Here is a 19,998-nt window from a genome sequence, read left to right on the forward strand (position 1 = left end):
GTTATGAGTGAGACCATCCGGTATTTTTCTTTTTCTTTCTGGCTTATTTTGCTGAGCATGATCCTTTCCAGCTCCATCCATGTTGCTGCAAATTGCATGAGTTTATCTTTTTTGAATGCTGAGTAATATTCCATGGTGTATATGTACCACATCTTCTTGATCCAGTCATCTATTTTTGGGCATTTGGGTTGTTTCCAAAGCTTAGCTATTGTAAATAGTGCTGCTATAAACATAGGCGTGCAGGTGCTCTTTGGAATTGATGTTTCTGTGTCCTTTGGGTAAATGCCTAGGAGTGGAATTGCTGGATCATATGGAAGCTCTATCTTTAGTAGGTTGAGGAATCTCCACACAGCTTTCCATAGTGGTTGGACCAGTTTGCACTCCCACCAGCAGTGCAGGAGAGTTCCTTTCTCTCCACATCCTCACCAACATTTGTTGTTGCTAGTTTTTTTAATATGTGCCATTCTCACTGGTGTAAGATGGTATCTCATTGTAGTTTTGATTTGCATTTCCCTGATTGCAAGTGACATTGAACATTTTTCCATATGCCTGGTGGCCATTTGTATTTCCTCTTCAGAGAAGTATTTTTTTAGCTCTTCTGCCCATTTTTTGACTGGATTATTTTCTTTGTTTTTGTTGAGTCTCATCAGCTCTTTGTAGATTTTTATGATCAGTCCTTTATCATTAATTTTGTGTGCAAAAATTTTTCCCAGTGGGTGGGGTTTCTGTTTGTTTTGGTTATTATCTCTTTTGCTGTGCAGAAGCTCTTTAATTTGATGTAGTCCCAGCTGTTGATCTTTGCCTTCACTATCACTGTTCTGGGTGATGTGTCTATAAAGATGTCTTTGAGGTTCATGTCATGTAGTGTTTTGCCTATATTTCCTTCTATATATTTTATGGTTTCAGGTCTTATGTCTAGTTCTTTAATCCATTTTGAGTTGGTTTTTGTGTATGGTGTGAGGTAGTAGTCAAGCTTCATTCTTTTGCATGTAGCAACCCAGTTTTCCCAGCACCATTTATTGAACAAACTTTCTTTGCTCCAGTGCATATTCTTTGCTCCTTTGTCAAAGAGTAGTTGACCATATATCTGTGGGTTTATTTCTGGGTTTTCTATTCAGTTCCATTGGTCCATGTGTCTGTTCTGGTTCCAATACCATGCAGTTTTGATTATTATGGCTTTATTGTATAGTTTAAAATCTGGGAGAGTGATGCCTCCTACAAATTTCAAATTCTTATGTTGTACACCTGGAGTAACTTTCTTTGCTCAATAAATGAACAAAAGTAATATAATTGAGCCAAGAAAGTTACTCGAAGCAAATAAGGTTGGAAAAACTGGACATCCACATGCAAAAAAGAAAATAAATCTAGACACAGATCTTATTCCCCTCACAAAAATTAACTTAAAATGAATAAAGACCTAAGTGTAAAATGCAAAACTGTAAAACTCCTTGAATACAACACAGGAGAAAATCTAGATGACCTTGGAATGGTAATGCCTTTTAAATAAAAAACTAAAGATATTATGCATGACAGTCATAACTGATAAACTTGCCTTTGTTAAAATCAAAGCCTTCTGCTTTATGAAAGAGAATATCGACAGAACTAGGAGGCAAGACACAGACTAGAAGAAAATAATTGCAGGAGATACACAAAGGACTATCTTCAGTATATCAAGAAATCTTAAAACTCAACAATCAAAAATCAAGCAACCCAATTTAAAAATGGGCCAAAGACACAAAGAGATACCTCATCAGTAAAGGCAAGCAAGTGACAAATAGTCCTATGAAGAAATACTCCACATCATAGGTCATTGTGAATTACAAAAAAAAAAAATCATCAATGAGATATCACTACACATTTACTGTAATGGCCAAACTCTGGAAAAAAGGCAATAGCAAATACTGGCGAGAAGGTAGAACAACAGAACTCTCATACATTTGCATTTGGGAATGCAAGGTTGTACAGCCATTTTGGAAGATATCTTTTCAGTTTCTTACAAAAATAAATATACTCTTAATTTATATCCCAGTAATTGCATTCCTTAGTGCATACTCCTTACTCAAATTAATTGAAACCTTGTGAACATACCAAAAAAAACCCCCAAAAAACCAAAAATAAAAACAAAAACAAAACCCTGCATGCAACTGTTTATACCAATTTTATTAATAATGCCAGTATTTAGAAACTACCAAGATGTCCTTCAGTAAATGAATGGATAAATTGATACATCCATATAATGGAATGTTATTGAGTGCTAAGAAGAAATAGGTTACCAAGTCATGAAAAGACATAGAACCTTAAATGCATACTAATGGGTAAAAGAAATCAACTGAAAAGGTTAAATACTACTACTAATATGACATTCCAGAAAAGGTCAGTAGTTACTGGGAACTAGGCCTGGGGAGAGATGAATGTGGAGAGCCAGGGGATTTGGGGGCTGTCTAAATACTCTGAGACCATGTCATCATACTTTTATGTAAACTCAGAATTTTTAACATCAAAAGTGAAAATCCTAAATTAAACTATAAATTTTTGGTGATTAAGATGCATTGATGTAGCTTCATTCTTGGTAAAAAATGCATCTTTCTGGTGAGTGATATTGATAAGAGAGGGTAAGTGTGTGTGGGGGCAGGGGTAAGAAGAAATCTCTGTAATTTCCTCTCAATTTTGTTGTAAACTTAGAACTGCTTTAAACAATAAAGTCACTTATGTATGTATATATATGAACTTGTATATATAATATATAATATGCTTTGCATATATAAAAATATATATCTATTTTATTTGGGTCAGTCCCAATTGCTGTAATTATTGAAACAGAGAACATGTTGGTGATGGAAGATAGAGTATATGACACCTGTTTTTTGCTTTCATTTATTTCTATTATCAACTTTTATTACTTTTCCTTTCAACTTTGGGAGAAGAGCATGAATGGGCAGGAAAGAAAAGGGGAATCAGGATTAGGATGTTTTCACTAAACCCAGTGACTCCAAAACAATATAAAGATATAATAACAGAAACTACTCAATATGAAGCCATTTTATTCTTAGCAGAGTGGCATGTGGATATAAAGAAAATGATATGCTGTCTCATAAAAATCAATCAACAAAAACAATGAGAGACTACTTCATACAGAAGGCAAACAAGCCACATTATTTAGATGAATAAAGTAAATATGCTTTCACCAGAGGACTGGAAGACTCAACAGTCCTTTGGAACAGATGCTGCTTATGCAGTGGAAGAAACTGATTGTTTATATGTCTTTAGCTCCTCTGGCAACAAGGGAGGTTTGTGGACTGAGTATGCCTTTCTTTGAGTAACCAGATGTGACAGAAGATATTATTCAGTCTCAATTTGTCAGGGCGTGTTCTAATGTTATTCTGTTCTGAGAAGGTCCTTTGTGTATAAAACCAGAGACCAATTGTTAAACAGAGTTTTCCATCCCACCCCCGCAACTCATGATATAGGTAATAGTAAGAGCTGGACAGTGACATCAGATCCAATGGTTCTTATGCACTGGCTTAGAGAACTTAATGTGCTTTGCACATGCAGCTGAACATGTCACCTCTCTATCTATAGAGCCCATTCCTTTCAATGTGCTTCACCTCTATAGAGCTCCAGGAAAACTTATTAACCAATTAGGACTATAGTCCTGTTATTGTCCATGCCCTTTGGTTTTAAACTTTTCCTTTCTTCCTTTCCAGTTAGTGGCCAACATGGTTTCTTTCTTTCTTTTTTTTTTTTTTAAAATTTTTTTTTTTCATTTATTTATACAAGCACTGGGTACAGTCAGAAGCGCAGGAGGGTGAGAGAATTCACCAGAGCCAGAGCGGGGAGCAGAACAGGCAGACTGACGAAGTACACTGCTGAGGGGAGCAGCGGGCGGCAGGAGAGGTCTGCGCGCCATGTGGGACCCTCTTCCGGTGGCCGGGGAGCAGCCGGGGATTGAACCGGTGCTGCAGAGGTTGCGGGCAGCTTCGCAACCCAGCACTCAACCGCTGCACCACCGGGGAGGCCCAACATGGTTTATTTCTGACCAGTTATTGGCTCCAAGTTTGGATTTACTTCAAGCCTTATTGAAGACAGTACTCTCTATGATTCTATTCAACCTGATCTTGGCCCCTGACCACAGTGATTCTTGTCCTGGACTTTAAGACATCTGCGATGACTTATTTCCTATCCTCCTTTTCACCCCTAGGCTCTGCAAGTTCTCTCTTTGTTGCCCATTCTTGACTGATGGTCTCCAGGAACACAGTCAGCAGAAACTGTGAACTAACTCTTGGATACCAACTATTTTCTTGTGTTTAAACTTCCACTTTAAACAAAATTGACAGCCATTTGATGAAATCTTTTTTTTTTCTTCTTATTTCACAGAAGTAGAGAACAAGTTAAGGACAGGAGCAATAGTATTTTTGATCATCTTATTCTCCTCTGACACTGGCTTCTTAATTAACCATTAAGTCACAAATTTTTAGGCTGTTAATAGTAATTAATTACTTGAAACCATTTAACATAGGCACAAGTTAGGCTATCATATAACCTTTCCAAACATGCTTGGTTTTTCTGATGCAGCATCTCATGAACATCTATCTGCTGGTCATTTAGTGAGCACCTGATGATAATGCTAAATCTTTAGATTTTTATCTAATTATATATTTGATATTTATTTAGTGCTTGCTAAATATATTGCACAATTTTAGTCAGCAGGGGGGTGGCCAAAGAAATTACAAATTTCTATTCTATCTTTCATCAAGTAGAAATCCAATAGGTCATTGCTGGGATGGGATCCCTGAAATTGTGTGTAGCCTTATTTAGAAAACTGGAATTCATAAAAATATGAGGGTTAAAAAAGCAAACTAGGATGATTTGGAATAAGATGGTATGTCAGATTGGTTTGGTTATGTGGCTAATCACTCATAGGAATCTTACTTAGTTGAATTCCTTGTTTATTGCAGTATAAAAGGCTGGAAAGGATGGTTCTGATGATCCATTGTCTAAATCACAGTCAATAAGCAGCAGGGTTCAGAGGCTCATCACAAATAGTGAAGAATATAAATATCATGTTGGATCACCTTTTCCTCATGTATAAAATGAAGGATTAAACTAATGTCTTTCAAGATCCCTTCCTGCTCTGACAGGCTATAACTCCATAATTGCAGTTATTATTTCAAAAAATTTCAATGACTGGAGAAACCAGTTAGAATAATTTAGTCTGGTATGTCATAATATTTTGGTGGGTACCAATCTCCAAATGGTCTGGCAAGTGTTTAGAAACCATTACTTATAAAATCATTAATTAAAATCACATCAATTAAATCTGCAATAATTCTTCTTGCCCTCCCTGTATCACTCTACATCTAAAAGAAGTTGTTTATACTTCATACCTCCACTTCATCATACTTAATGCTGCTTTTCATAATTTGGCTTCCTTCCTGTAACAGCCACTCTCACTCTCCTGCTTAGAATCCTGCGGGCCTTTCTATTTAGTCCATGTCAGTCTCTGTGTCTCTTTGTCTTAGAATTTTCTCTGGCTGGCCAAACGCTGCTCTCCTTGAGCATGTGCCAAGTCAATGTGCTCGAGAGTCAACATCACTCAGGAGTAACTATCAATCATGGCTCAATGTGTGATTGCAATTGGCATGCCAATACCCCAGCTCCCTCATCCCTCCAGCAAGACAACTCTGAGGCACGTGTTCTAGAATAAGTCTCTGAGTTTCCCAGTGAGATAGACCTCCAGTTACTCTCAGTGACAACTTGCTTTATAATGTATCCTTAATTCCTGCCTTCCCTTCCCTGTCTCAGTTCCCCATTTCCATACCAGTATTTTCAGGATATCTTCTTAAGAGAACAACTTGCAATTAAATCTTATCCCAAGGGGCCTCCCTGGTGGTGCAAGGGGTTAAGCACAACACTACAGCACTGTGACGCTAGCCTCAGCCTCTGCAGCATGAGTTCGATCTCCCGGCTGGCCAGGGAGCTACCCACAGGGTACATTAGACCTCTTCTGACTCACCTGCTGCTCCCCTCAGCAGTGTATTTCAGTCAGTCTACCTCTTCTGTTCCCCACTCTGCTTCTGGTGAATACTCTCACCTCCTGCAAATTGGGCCTATACCCCAGTTCTTATATGCATAAATGAATTTATCTTTAAAAAAATAAATAAATCTTTTCCCAAGACCTACTTTTGAGAACCCAAACTAATGTACCTCTCCTCTTTCGATATGCTCAACTCCAATCTTAACACTGAGTTCATTTGTAAACATAGTGGTCACAGTTACCCCAGTCATTCATTATTACATAATTCTTGTCTCCCAGTTTTTCACAACCCTATACTCTCTTGATTCTCCTTGTAAGTTTAACAGTGCAAATTCTCCCTCCTCTCTTAACTCTCTTTTCTCCCTCTTTGTCAAAAATTTCCAGGATTTTGTCTTGGGATCTATTTTCTCCCTTTTCTCTCAACACTCTACCTGGCAATGTGAGTCACAGCCATGGCATGATTCAGGTGTAGGTAGATAGAGGTGGACTTGACTTAGCTCCTTGACCACCTTCACCTCTTTTTGATTTAGTAACTCCCATCCATGCGCCTTTTCATTATCTGTAAGTGCTCAATTTTTGGTTGTGCATTTCTTTCTTTCTTTTTTTAAAAAAAATTTATTTATTTATTTATACAAGCATTGGGTACAGTCAGAAGCACAGGAGGGTGAGAGAATTCACCAAAGCCAGAGCAGGGAACAGAACAGGCAGACCGATGAAATACACTGCTGAGGGGAGCAGCGGGCGCGCCAAGAGAGGTCGGCACTCCATGTGGGACCCTCACCAGTGGCCGGGAATCGAACCGGCACTGCAGAGGCTGCGGGCAGCTTCGCAGCCCAGTGCTCAACCTCTGCGCCACCAGGGAAGGCACTGGTCATGCATTTCAATACCCTACTCACAGCATCTCTTGAGTTCTCCCCCTATGAATTGCAATGTACTTGTTTTTAGAGTTTATTGATATTTCATTTTTCCACACTCCTTTCATTCTCTCCTCACCTCTACTACCCCTATTTGAGTGCTGCTTAAGGAAATGACACAGGTGGTACTACCATAAATCCCTCTCTCCCTGTTGGCTCCCCAGTGTTATCCAGAAGTTATTTGTCTTTTGTCATCATCCTATCCCAATCCCATTGGCAGTATAAAGAATGCTATCTACTGGAAGTCCCCACCCCTTATCTCTTTCTTCACTTGAAGCATTGACCTTGTCTCCTACACCTTTGAAATAACTGTGATTCCTCAGTGGATGTTCATCACATTTTCTCCTCTGTGACCTAGAAAGTGAACTTGATCTGCCTATTTTTTCCCTTTTATTTCAGAAAGAGGGGTGTTCATGTTTTATCCTTAGGCTTATCCCTTTAAAATCCAAATAAGGAGCCTCCATGGTGGCACAGGGTTTAAAGACAGTGCTATCAAGATAATGCCAGCCACTGCAGCACGAGTTCCATCCCCAGCCAGCCAGGGAGCTGACCCACATGGTGCAGCAGACCTCTCCTGTCTCACCCACTGCTCCCCTCAGCAGTGTATTTCAGTACATCTGCCTATTCCCTTCCCCACTCTCTCTGATGAATGCTCTCACCAACCCCCACCCCCCAACACACACATACACACATACCTCTGGCTTACACCCATTCTTGTATGCATAAATAAGTCTTTAAAAAAATAAAATCCAACTAACCAAGAGATACATATAAATAAAGAATTTAGGATTGAAGAGGTCCTGGCAAAAGGATTTTTGATGAAATGAGAAGTAATTTTAATATAGGATTAACATGAGCAATGCTATGAATTATGTTATAAGCAGAAAGTTAATAGTTACACATAGCATAACGCAAAAATAATGATAAATGTGACAAACGTTAGAATATGAATGTTGGGGAGTTCAGATGAAGTGTTAGGATTCCTATTTATTCATTTTTGCAGTGCATAGTCCATAATTGACTAAAGTTGAAATATGCAATTAGATAAGTAAAACTGTAGTTAAATAAATTATCATCTATAGCTAAGCTATGTAATCACAAACTGGTAAATATTATATACAATAATGTTTTTCTTAATTTCAGGGGGATCTATTAGAAAATAAAATCTCTGTGTGATCAATTTATCTGAAGTTTAAATTCCTTTGGTTTTATTTCAATTTCCTTTCCTTGTGTTTAATTCTGGATGATTGAATTGAGCAAGTTAAATTTTAAAATGGTATGTAAAATATATCCAGTTCTGTAAAGAATTTAACTCACTATCTTTTTTTATAGCTGGTCTTTCAGAAATATCTGCAATAAAGTTTACCTAGTGTTATTAATGGATATTTCTAGGATTTGGGGTAATTAAAACAAACATTTTTCTTCCAGCATTTTTTGGCATTACTTGGGACTTAAAAATAAGGAAAATGCACAATTTTGACAAAAGTAATAAAGTTGTTATTTTTTTTATTAATAATTCTTAACTTATCTTGAGTTATTCAATTTGATTATTTCTACTCATAGCATTAATGAGAGCCACACTGGATAAAGGTATTGTCTTTACATTGACATGTTTGCATCTTCCAAATCAATGAATTCTCATTTTTATTTCATTTGCTTGTTTAAATCTCAAGAGGAAAGATACTCAATTGTCTAATAAATCTGATACCAACATACATTAGATCACTCACTCAGCAAATATGCATTGTAGGTTTAGTTTTGCCAGGTGTTGTGTTGACATAGAGAGACTGACAGTGCTGTTACCCTTAATTCATATTAAAACTTTGAAACAATTATCTTTTTCCTTCTGACTTACATCATTTAGCAGTATCCTCTCCCAGTTTCATCCATGTTGTTACAAATGGCAGGAGTTCATCCTTTTTTATAGCTGAATAGTATTCCTGTGTGTGTGTGTGTGTGTGTGTGTGTGTGTGTGTGTGTGTGTGTATGTATGTGTGTGTGTATACCACAGAGGTCTCACTTATAAGTGGTATATAGAAAACCATAATAAAAGGTCAGTCAAAACCAAACCAATAATGAACCCTTAACACAACCACACAACTGAGGCAACCACAGGGAATGGGTTGTGGGGTGGAAGTGAGGGAGGGAGCACAATGGAATAAGGTGAGGGACTGTTGGGACACTGGTGGTGGGCAGGGTGTGAAAGTACACATTTCCACTGGTTTGAACCTATAACGCCTGGAGCAGATACAGAGATTTAAACCTACTTCCTCTCAATAAACATAATTTGGGAAAGAAACCTAAAACTTTGAAATAGTGACACACAAAACAGTTTTCTCTAATGCTATTATAACTCTTTACACATGTTTAAAACCTAAGTTATTATTCTCCTGTTTTTGATGGCTCCAGATAATGGTTTTCTATGTCTGACTTTTCTTTGAACTCTTTCTACCTTGATACAAATTGAGCATTTAATGACTCTCTGTAAGAAAAACTAGGAGAATAATGGGATATTTATGGGAATCAGTGCCAAATTAAAAGTTATAATTAAAAGCAACCTTAGGATCCTATTTCTCCATAGCATTATCTTCTTTCTAATGTGGAAATTATTAACATTCTATCCAATTTGAAATATAGAAAATTAAGAGTTTGTGGTATTGTTTCACTATCAACAAATGAATTTGTTATATTCAATTTTTCTTACCAGAGAATCTCAGAACATCATAGCATTATTCAAAAAGTCATGGTCAAAGCTTTAGGGTCAAAAAATAGTGTCCATAGAGATTATTTGCTTTGTATATATGTCTCACGTTAGAAGTCATCCATTAATTTGTAACCATTACATTTAGGATAGAAGAGTTAACTCAGGTGTGATTTTTTGATTTTCTAATCCTTAGTGAATTTTAGCAAGAAATGATCTTCAGTTATAACAAGTACTTGTCAATAAAAAAAAAAAGTCAAATTGTATGTAACTCCTGTTTTTAAACTGGCCTGTAATTTTTTTGGCTCTCAAACGATCATCCACAAATTTAATACAGGGTTTCTTTTTTGGAATGGTGAGTCTGAAGATAAGGTCAGATAAGGTCACTGCTTAAATGGGGGAAGGAAAAAGTTTGAACTTCAGGTTTCATGATTTTTTTTCTTAAAGCTTGACTTCTTTGAGCTGTTACAATTGAATATATAATCACTTCAAACTTAACTATAGCATTATTCCCTGATGTGCTATAACATTGTGATCTAGTGTTAATAAGATCTTTTGAATAGAATTTGATTTCCAGATATTCATTCATTTGAGAAAAAGAGGTATAATTCCTCCCTTTTGTATTTTGATCAAGTTTTAATGGCTGACATAATTTTCTTTGCTCAAAGAGCTCATCTATTCTACTACTGATAATTTCTGAGTTGAGAAGTTTAGGAAATCAAGGGAGTTTTCCAGTCAGTCATTAATTTGCTGGTGGATATCTATTTCTACTTCCAAGCTAAATTGTGGTCTATAAAGAAATGGATGTTGCAGGGGCAGTTTGTCAAAGACTATATATTTAAATGCCTTTTCTCTAAGCTATTAAACAAACCATTATCTTGTGATCTAAGTGTAATCATCAGACAAAATGCACATGAGTACCTATTATGAGTAGGGCATAGTGGATGCCAGTGAGATAGATTGTTGAATGGATTTTATTTTCTTGTTCGAGAAGACAAATCACCAAGAATTGAAAAGTTGGTTGACAATATGAGGGAACAATGGGAGCATGCAAGTCTTTAAAAATTATTATTGTGATTTGACTTGTTTTGGTTGCAAGGTTTGGAGAGTCACTCCAGAAACTCAAGAAAGGGGATATTTATTGATTATATATATATATATATATATATATATATATATATATATACAGATTGCTGGTTGCTCAAAAGATAAACTGCCAAATCTCACTGCCTTACTATAATATCAATTTCATTTCTCACTTGCCTAAGTTATTCTAAGTCAGAAATCAGCCACCAGCATGTCTTTCTTTTTGTGACTGTCATCTTTGGTATTTGGCTTCCAAAGTTACTATTCTCAATCCCATCAAGCCTCAGAAGAGAATAGGGTATGGAGAATCAAACTGTGGGGAGTTTTTTTGTGCCAGGCATGGAAGAAGTACAAGTGCACTTCACTTCTGCTTATGTTACACTGGCTAGATTTATTCTATTGTCACATGCATCTACAGCAGGCTGGGAAATGTGGTTGTGCTTGGTCATTGTAGAAAAGTGTATAGTATGTCTATTAAATCTTCAGGCCCTGTCATAGATACCTTTTGCTGGGAGTGGAGGTGGAAAGTTATTAGGAACTGAGATGAAATGTCTGAGTCTCCTCTTCAGCCTATGCATGCTCTCATGGCAACTAGACTCCATTCTCATTCATATAATATGATCAGTCAAATTTCCTAAGAATCTGGTATGATTGGCTGAGATAATCATCATTGTCTATGATGAATTAAAGTCACTGAGTTATTTGAGGCAGGTTATTCTCATGGACCATGGGAAACCCATATATGTGTTGCCATTGGGCTAGATGTCTATTCTTTATCCAATCTAATCAACATTCCCAAGAAAACACAATCTATAACCACCTTCTTGAGTAAAAAAAAAATCTAGGCCAAAACTTTATTATTATTACTGCTACTACCAACTTACATGTACTGTATTATTTATTTTTAAAACCACTATATTTTATTAATAATTTCAAATAAAAATGAGCCTCTGTGGAAATTTATAATCTAGTCAAGTTTCCAGTGTTGTTTGACTCTAGATATTAATATCTTTATCCTTTAATGTTACTTTTCCTGGTCTCCTTTAGTCACAAGAGGGGCATAAAATATAGCAAGTGCATTGACAAATGGAACTTGTTAAAGGAAAGTTTATATATAACTGCAATTCCAAAGAAAGAGAAGACTGTCCTATAAGTCAAGCAGAGAAGACTTGAGTGATGAAACTGGACTAGATCTAAGGCATAATATATTAAGTTAGAGTCCAGAAGGAATTTGAGGCAGCTGTGCTGGGGCAGGAGCGGGGGAAAGGGAGGAAGTAGGACTCTATTTTACCTTGGTAGTAGACTTTGTAGTTCTGGAGGAACTGTCCCTTATGAATTTCTTAGATAGAAATACTTTTAGAAATATTTAGAATCAAGTCTATCTTCTGCCTTTTTCCTTTCCAAACCAAGATGTTAATTTTGATCCAAAGAAGTATGGGGCAGAAAATGGGATACTACTTCTAGAGATCTAGTCTTCTGACTGACAAACAGAATAAAATAGAATCATCTGGTTTCAATACCACTGGGACCAGTAAGAAGGTGAGAAAAAATATTCAAAATATGTGTTGGGGACAAAAGACTCATATCTGTAACAGGCACAGAACTCCTAAAACCAAAAATCTTTACAAACATCCCCAAAGAAAAACTTTTTAGGGTATAAGACCTGAACAAATACTCTGTAACAAGTACCATATGACAAATATGAAGAGGCATTCAGTTTTGATTGATCATCAGGGAAATGTGAATTAAAGTCACAATGAGACACCACTACATACCTACTGAAATAGAAAAAAGGATAATGGTGTAAAGTATTAAATATTGGTGAGAGTGTGGAGCAATCAGAAATTTCACACACTGCTTGTAGAAATCTAATTGATGTAAGTACTTCTGAAACTTTGGGCAGTTTCTCTGTAGCAGGCAGAATTCTAAGGCCCCCAAGATTTCTATTCTTTGGTGTCCAAATCTGTATAATCTTCCTCCCCTTGAGTGTGGGCCTTGTGGGTGGGACTGTGAATATGATGAATTTACTCCTAGGACTAGAGGGAAAGAGGTTCAACAAATGTTAAGTCCAAATTAGCTGACTTGAGTTAACCAAAAGAGAAAATCTCCTGAGTGGGCTTAATTTAACTAGGTTAACATTAAGAAGGGGCTAGGACCTACCTGAAGATAGAGATTAGAAGGATGAGCACATGTGAGAAGATGTATGGAGGGAGTCAAACAATAAGGTGGGGAAGGTAGATTATAGGAGCCGAGAGCACCTGGCAAGAATGGAGACTCCAAGCCACAATTTTTCAGCTGAAAAATCTGAATATGGTTGGCAGTGAATTTTTTTTTTAGTTGTGTTTCTAGATAAGGACACTGCAGGCCAAGATCTTGATTTCAGCAGAAGATCTAACTAAAAAGTGTCAGAATCCTTATTCATGAAAGCTATAAGATAACAAATGTGTGTGGTTTTAGGCCACTAAATTTTATTTATTTATTTATTTGTTTATTTAAGATTTATTTATTTATTTATACAAGCACTGGGTACAGTCAGAAGTGCGGGAGGGTGAGAGAATTCACCAGAGCCAGATCGGGGAGCAGAGCAGGTAGAAGGACCAAAGTACACTGCTGAGGGGAGCAGCGGGCGGCAGGAGAGGTCTGCACGCCATGTGGGACCGTCCTCTGGTGGCCGGGGAGCAGCTGGGGATCGAACCGGTGCTGCAGAGGCTGCGGGCAGCTTCGTAGCCCAGTGCTCAACCGCTGAGCCACCGGGGAGGCCTCTAGGCCACTAAATTTTAAATAATTTATTACATAACAATCAAAAGTTAATACAGTTTTGAATCAAAGCTAAATGTATGTATGCCATTGGGACTCAACAATTCCACCCTAGAAAGATACACATGTATTCACCAAAATATATATACTACAATATCCACAAGAAGCAGTATTTATAATAGCCATAAAGTAAAAACTATCCATTGAGCAAGAGGGAGGCTTTTGGGACATTGATAAAATTTTAATTTTTGATGTAGAAGCTGGTCACACATTTGTGCTCAGTTTGAGAAAATGTATTAAGCTGTTTTCATAATTTTCTTAATTCAATTCTACATGAATAAAAATTGAAATATACCATAATAAAGCAGAAACATCCAATGACCAGTTGTTTGTATTTTTACCTTAACTTTATACTTGGTTTTTGGCTAACCCTCAGTACAATGCTTCAACAAAATTTTTGTTTTCTTCTTTAAGGGAATTCAAATTAGTAGTGTATTGAGAATTTTAAGACACTTTTTGGAAAAACACCTTTGTTATTATTGTAAACTCCCTCATATTCCTAGATATAATCACTTCTTTGATAATCATGCATCTTTAATATGATCATGATAAAATAAAAGACCTTAGTCTCAGCATACAGATTACCATACTGCATATAGGAACTATAATAAAGGATAGTATATTGTTTTTCTTCTTGGGAGATTTGTAGTCCTCCAAAAGAAGTACTAGTCATATACATTAGACAATGATAAAGCTTCATACATAAATCCCAAATTAATGTTAGATACTGAAAAAAGCAGAAAGAGAAAGAAAGAGAGAGAGAGAGAGAGAGAGAGAGAGAGAGAGAGAGAGAGAGAGAGAGAAGAGAGAGAAAGAAAGAAAGAAAGAAAGAAAGAAAGAAAGAAAGAGAAGAGAAGAGAAGAGAAGAGAAGAGAAGAGAAGAGAAGAGAAGAGAAGAGAAGAGAAGAGAAGAGAAGAGAAGAGAAGAGAAAAAAGAAAAGGAAAAATGCTGCAGTTTTAGAATGGTGCCCCAAGGGCAGAGTTTTTGGCAGTCAAGGAAGGCTTCCTGTAGATGGCATGACAGAAAAAGAAACAATTATTTTTGGTAAAGCAAATTGGTTTTAAATATGTTTTTCATTTTGATAAGAGCAGATATTTAGCCTCTTGGAAGTTTTAAGTTTCTTTTCTGAGAAATAAGGTTGATGCCAGTTTTTTTTACCTCAGTTTTACAAAGTTAAAATGAGATAATTTAGTAAAACAATTGGTTCCTCTAGTCTGAAAAACTGACCCTCCTTTGGGTGGTTAATTATTGAGAATCTTGGGTATCTGACACTGTACACCAGGGAGGTTAGGGTGGCAGGGAGCTGGGAGGAATACTAAATGCTAGAGTGTGGAAGGAAAAGGAAACTTTGGGAGTTTAAAATGAAAAAAAAAAAAAAAACAAAACCCAACAAATAACACATGTTGGCAAAAGTACAGTATAGCAGAATAAAAAACAAAACAGGACAATGTTTGGGAAACCTGGAATAATAAATACAACAAAGGACATTCCCTAAAAATTTGGCAAGCCCCATCACAGGCTGGCAATGATGAGGAGACCAGCTATACAGATTATATCATCCCTGAATATTTACCTTTTAAATAGAAAGACAATAATTACACCCATCTTCCATATATAAAATATCTTGAGTACAAGTGGTGAAACATATTAGCTTATTTTTTTTTTTTAAGATTTATTTATTTATTTATACAAGTACTGGGTACAGTCAGAAGTGTGGGAGGGTGAGAGAATTCACCAGAGCCAGAGCAGGGAACAGAACAGGCAGACTGACGAAATACACTGCTGAGGGGAGCAGCGGGCACAGCAGGAGAGGTCTGCACGCCATGTGGGACCCTCCCAGCGGCTGGGGATCGAACCGGCGCTGCCGAGGCTGCGGGCAGCCTCACAGCCCAGTGCTCAACCGCTGCGCCACCAGGGGAGGCCCGAAACATATTAGCTTATAACATGAAGACTGTGCCTTTTTTCTCCACTGGAATTTGGAGAAGGGAAAATTCATTGTGGTCCATAACATGGGGGGAGGTTTATAGTTCAGTCTTGAAGGATAGATGGGACATGGATCCAAGGGAGGGAAACAGGGTTTTTTTCTAGACAGGTGTAGCATAATGCAAAGGTTCATCAAACAGAAGCATCTCACTATTGACTGAATTTTACTTAAATATATTGTAATAGAGTGGTCCCCAGGAAAGGGGGAGGTTCCAGGTTTCCTGCTCCACCCAAAAGGAGGGTGGAGCTGAGCAAGGAAGAGAAGAAGAGACTGCAGAGGAGACTGAGGAAGGAGGGAAGCAGGATGGAGAGCCAGAAGGAGCCCTGGAGGAGGCACATGGGGACAAGAGACACGTGAAGAAACTGCGCTTGCCTTTTGGTCGTGGACTGGGTGACACAGATGTGGGTGAGACCCGTGGGGAGGTGACAATGGCGGTTTTTGTCTTGATTTTGATTTTGCTCTTTTCCTCTCAGACTTGTCTGGTTGTTTCTGATCCTTTTCTGTGGTGCCCACTGGAAGATGCTTTAGACTTGTAGCAGGCTTTGGGGCCTTGCTCTGGGCCAATCCTGCTTGGGTGGACTTTTACTCACAAGGGGACGGGTAACTTTGGGTGCTTGATTTAGAAGCTATATTCTTTGTATTTCCTGTATTGTTTCCTAATTGTATTAAAGTTCCTTCCCACTAAAGTCTCATATGTTTTGTGTTGATGTGGCAGATGGCAGAACCTATTTAAAGCAGGCAGGTTTGTGGGGTCTGGGCTGGGCTGCCCCTCTCCCTGCCCTGTAACAGATTTGGTGCCCAATGTGATTTAGGACAGAGCCATCAGTGGTTAGTCAGCCCCATGGGAGGTTTGCGGGGTCTGGGCTACCCAATCCCTGCCCTGTAACAATATAACCTCTTTTGGTTTTAAAAGATGCTACCTCTGAGAGGTAAAGGGGAGGCAAGAAGAGAGGCAGCAAGGTATAAGTCCATTTCTTCTAGACAGGAATTGCAGATTTGAGGTTCTGATGCAAAACCAGTAGATTCCTCTCCAAAAAAAGGAGGGGGGGGTGGAAGAAAAAGTCTTTGGTATTTGATCTCACCCCAAAGTATGAGACATTAAGGTAAGTATATGGAGATAATTCAGTTTCACATATGAACTGATTGTTTCTACATCTCCTTGCTGAAATTTCACCATCAAAAGTGTAAATTCCTCATTAAACAATTTACCTCTTTACAGAAGCAAAAACAAACAAAACCCCCCTTTGAGAATTATTGTTAGGTTTAAGCCAGTTTCAGCTACACTTAGATTTAATTAAGTTTCTAAAATCAGATCCTAAGGGCATGTTTCAAAAGGGGAAGCAAAGATGAGAGAGTAATGACTGCCTACTCTGTGAAAAATTGCATGGTCTGGAGAGAGAATAACAGGTATCTCTGCACCAGTTTTGGACTTTTCACATTCAAGAACTGAAGAACTTGATGCCACACCCCTTTTCAGCATAACCCCCCAATCCAATATACCCTGCCAAATAGTTGAACTGCCAAATAGTTGAACTGACAACAGAATGCCCAGCTTGTTTTAGTATGTACCAATGAGCATAGAGTTTAAGTTCATCTCTGAAAGATTTGCATGTAAATCCCCAGTATTTTTTTTCCCCTTGAATTCTTATCTGAGCCAATTTTCTTATCAGTAACATATAATAACAGTAGTATCCTCCTCAAAGTTGTTGAGAAAATTAAATAAGAATGCATATGAGGACCCCAGCCGTTTTTAAGGGTACATTAATCACTACCACTATTACAGTTATGGCCTCTGGATGCTGGATTTTGCTAAGTTTAGCGGGTGGGAAGGAAGAAGGGTCTGCTTATTCACTAAACTCACGGTGCTCTTGAAACAGCCCTAAGGTTCTGGGCCAGTAGCACAGCGGGCTGCTACCTCTTCTGACGTCTTCTCCCCCCCTGCTCCACCCATACTTCCCGGAGCAACAAGTTCCTTTCTTTAAGACCCTCCCGCGCACCCCTGGCAGACCTAGCGCCTCCTCCCAGACCTCTGTCAAATCCACCTGGGGTCGAAATTCCTGGCTGCTGCCCACAAGGTCTGGAGGCGGGGGAGCCAGCCGCATAGGAAGGAGCCCTCGCGACTACTAAGAGGGAGGCGGGAGGCGGGACGCGTGGGAAGTCGCGACAGAAGGGACTGATAGGAGTCCCAGTTCGCGCTGTCCTTGAGAGGCAAAAGCAACAACCCGATGCACCCACCGATGTCTCAAATCTCTCCCCTCTTGGGATAAGGAAGTGGGGTGTGTGGCACGGAAATCCACAGACCACCGCCCGACCCTCAGGTAGTTGAATTGCATTCCTAAATACTCCAGGTTTCCCTCCCCCCAGGCTTCTCCTTACACCCACTTTGCATCCTTGGCAAGTCCCCTAAGGACACTTGCAATTTCTGGCAAGATATTTTGCAAGAAGAGCAAGTAGGTCAATGCCGGCCCCCAGCGTTCTCCGCTCCTATGCCCTCAAGACTAGGTACCCTGGAGTCCGCAAAGGAGTCCCGAGGCATCTCACATTGTGAGTTTCACCCAGCCGCCCAAACAGTTGAACTCTGACAACTTCTCGGAATGGGGATCCCCTCGTCCTCCTGGGAAAGCCAAGCTACCCGCCCACATGCCAGGAGAGACATCCCTACGTCTCCGTAGGGAACTCCCCTCAAAATCGACCTCTCCACCTTCTGTAGCTGTGAGTTAAGAACCAGAGAGCTAATCAGTGGTAAGTTTCAGGGGTAGGCGGTCGTGGGCAGGGGCGAGGGCGAGAAGTTCCGCCCGGATTTTGGAAAAGAAATCAGTTCATGTCTCAGTCTTCTGGAACCAGGGAGCTGTTGTTCCTCGAAAGAGGAGGACCAAAGTCGCAGGGAGCAAAGTCCTCCCGGCGCAGGGTCCCAAAGGCGGGGAGGTGAATTGCAATATCCAAGCTTCTGGTCCTGTCCGTCAGAAACTACTCTTTCTCTGGGCGACGGGGGCGGAGGATACGTCCCTGACAAGACAACCAGCGCCAAGCCTCCACGTTCAGCGCTTCATCCCTCCATCCACAGACCGCCTCGAGAACTTGGTACCTCGGACAGCAACCTGGGCGCATGGAACTGTTTGAAAGGTGTTATCTTATTTTCACCACCAAGTCAAAGAGCTATAAATTATTTTTATGACCTTACTGGGACAATTTGAAGGACATTTTAATTACATAACCCGTGAAAGATCACCGGAGGCAATGTCGTGTTAAAGAGCTGATGGCAGATTATCTGCATCGCATTAGAAAGAGAAAACTTGCAAATCTGCAATGAGATTGCGCAGGGCTGCCCCCGTTTTGAAACAACATGCGAAATGCAAGGGAGACCTTACCTTTCGGACTCCAAATCCATGTTCTGCTGCAACTTGGCGAGCTTCTTCGTCTCCTCCTTTATGCAACTCCACAAGAAAATGATTCGTGAAGACCGGTCTCTCGGCAGATGCAAAAACCATGACACAGAAAATAAGGCAGGCGCTTGCCTTACAGTGGGAGACACGGCCACCTTTCATCTTTCTTTGGGAGTGAAAAGTGGAGCTAGGAGACGCGCAGGCTGGCGGAGTAGGGTACCAGGAGGGAAGGTCCAAATAAAAAAAAATTATATATATATATGTAGTTTTTTGTTGTTGTTGTTTGTTTGTTGAAAAAAAAATGTGCAGAGAAAGAGACTGATTAGGAGCTTGGATAACAGCAAATTAATGTGTTCTCCTCTAGCATCTGGCTGGCTGAGAAGCCGTGTAGTTAGGCGGCTCCTTGCAAAGGGTGCGAATGTGGGGAGCTGTGTGTATCTGAGAGAAAGAGTGAGTGTATGTCTCTGCTTGATGCTAAATCTGCATTTTCAGCTCCTCCTCAGCTCCAATTCCACGGGGGCCGGAGGAGAGCTCCAGCCCGGATGACGTGCGTCTGTCAGTGACCAATGAAGACCAAAGAAGCGGCGGGCTCCGCCCTGGGCCGCCCCAGGCCCGCCCCTGCCCGCCCCGGCCGGTCCGGTCCGCCTCCGCCCGCGGGGCGCCGCGCGGCGAACCCGCACGCCCGTTCCTTTCAGTACCCTGGAGAGCGCCTCCATCTCCCCACCCTGGCCGCCGCGCTCCCCGGAAAATCCCCCCAGCTGTAATCTGGTCGGAGGAGACGGAGTGATGTCATTGTTTGTGGAAATCTGTAAGGCTCTGGAAAGGGAATTACGATGTGTGCCGCTCTCTGAGGCCCCGAGGGAGCCGGGGCACCGGCCTCTCCCCATTCCTCTTCCCTGCTTATTTTCCTCTGCAAAAACAACTCTCTCTCTCTCTCTCTCTCTCTCTCTCACACACACACACACACACACACACACACACACACACACGCACACTCAACGCTTACTTGCCTCTCCTCTCAATAAGAAAGCAAATATTAACCCTTCTTTTGCCACTTTGGGCAAATCCCCAAAGGAGG

At 39.7% G+C, this 19,998-nt stretch overlaps 1 protein-coding gene across 1 annotated transcript in view; it reads right to left on the reverse strand.

Annotated features, from left to right (window-relative positions):
• The window catches only part of PCSK2 (proprotein convertase subtilisin/kexin type 2), a 244,172-nt gene extending 224,773 nt beyond the window's left edge, over nt 1–19,399 (reverse strand). The window contains exon 1 of the mRNA XM_037494323.2: nt 18,906–19,399. Within this exon, the coding sequence (XP_037350220.1) occupies nt 18,906–19,082 (177 nt within the window). The 5' untranslated portion in view covers nt 19,083–19,399. The remainder of the gene's footprint in view (nt 1–18,905) is intronic.
• Between the last annotated feature and the right edge of the window lie 599 nt (nt 19,400–19,998).

Source organism: Talpa occidentalis, unplaced genomic scaffold (assembly GCF_014898055.3).
Source record: "Talpa occidentalis isolate TD23 unplaced genomic scaffold, MPIMG_talOcc4v2.1 talOcc4.10, whole genome shotgun sequence".
NCBI lineage: Eukaryota > Metazoa > Chordata > Mammalia > Eulipotyphla > Talpidae > Talpa > Talpa occidentalis.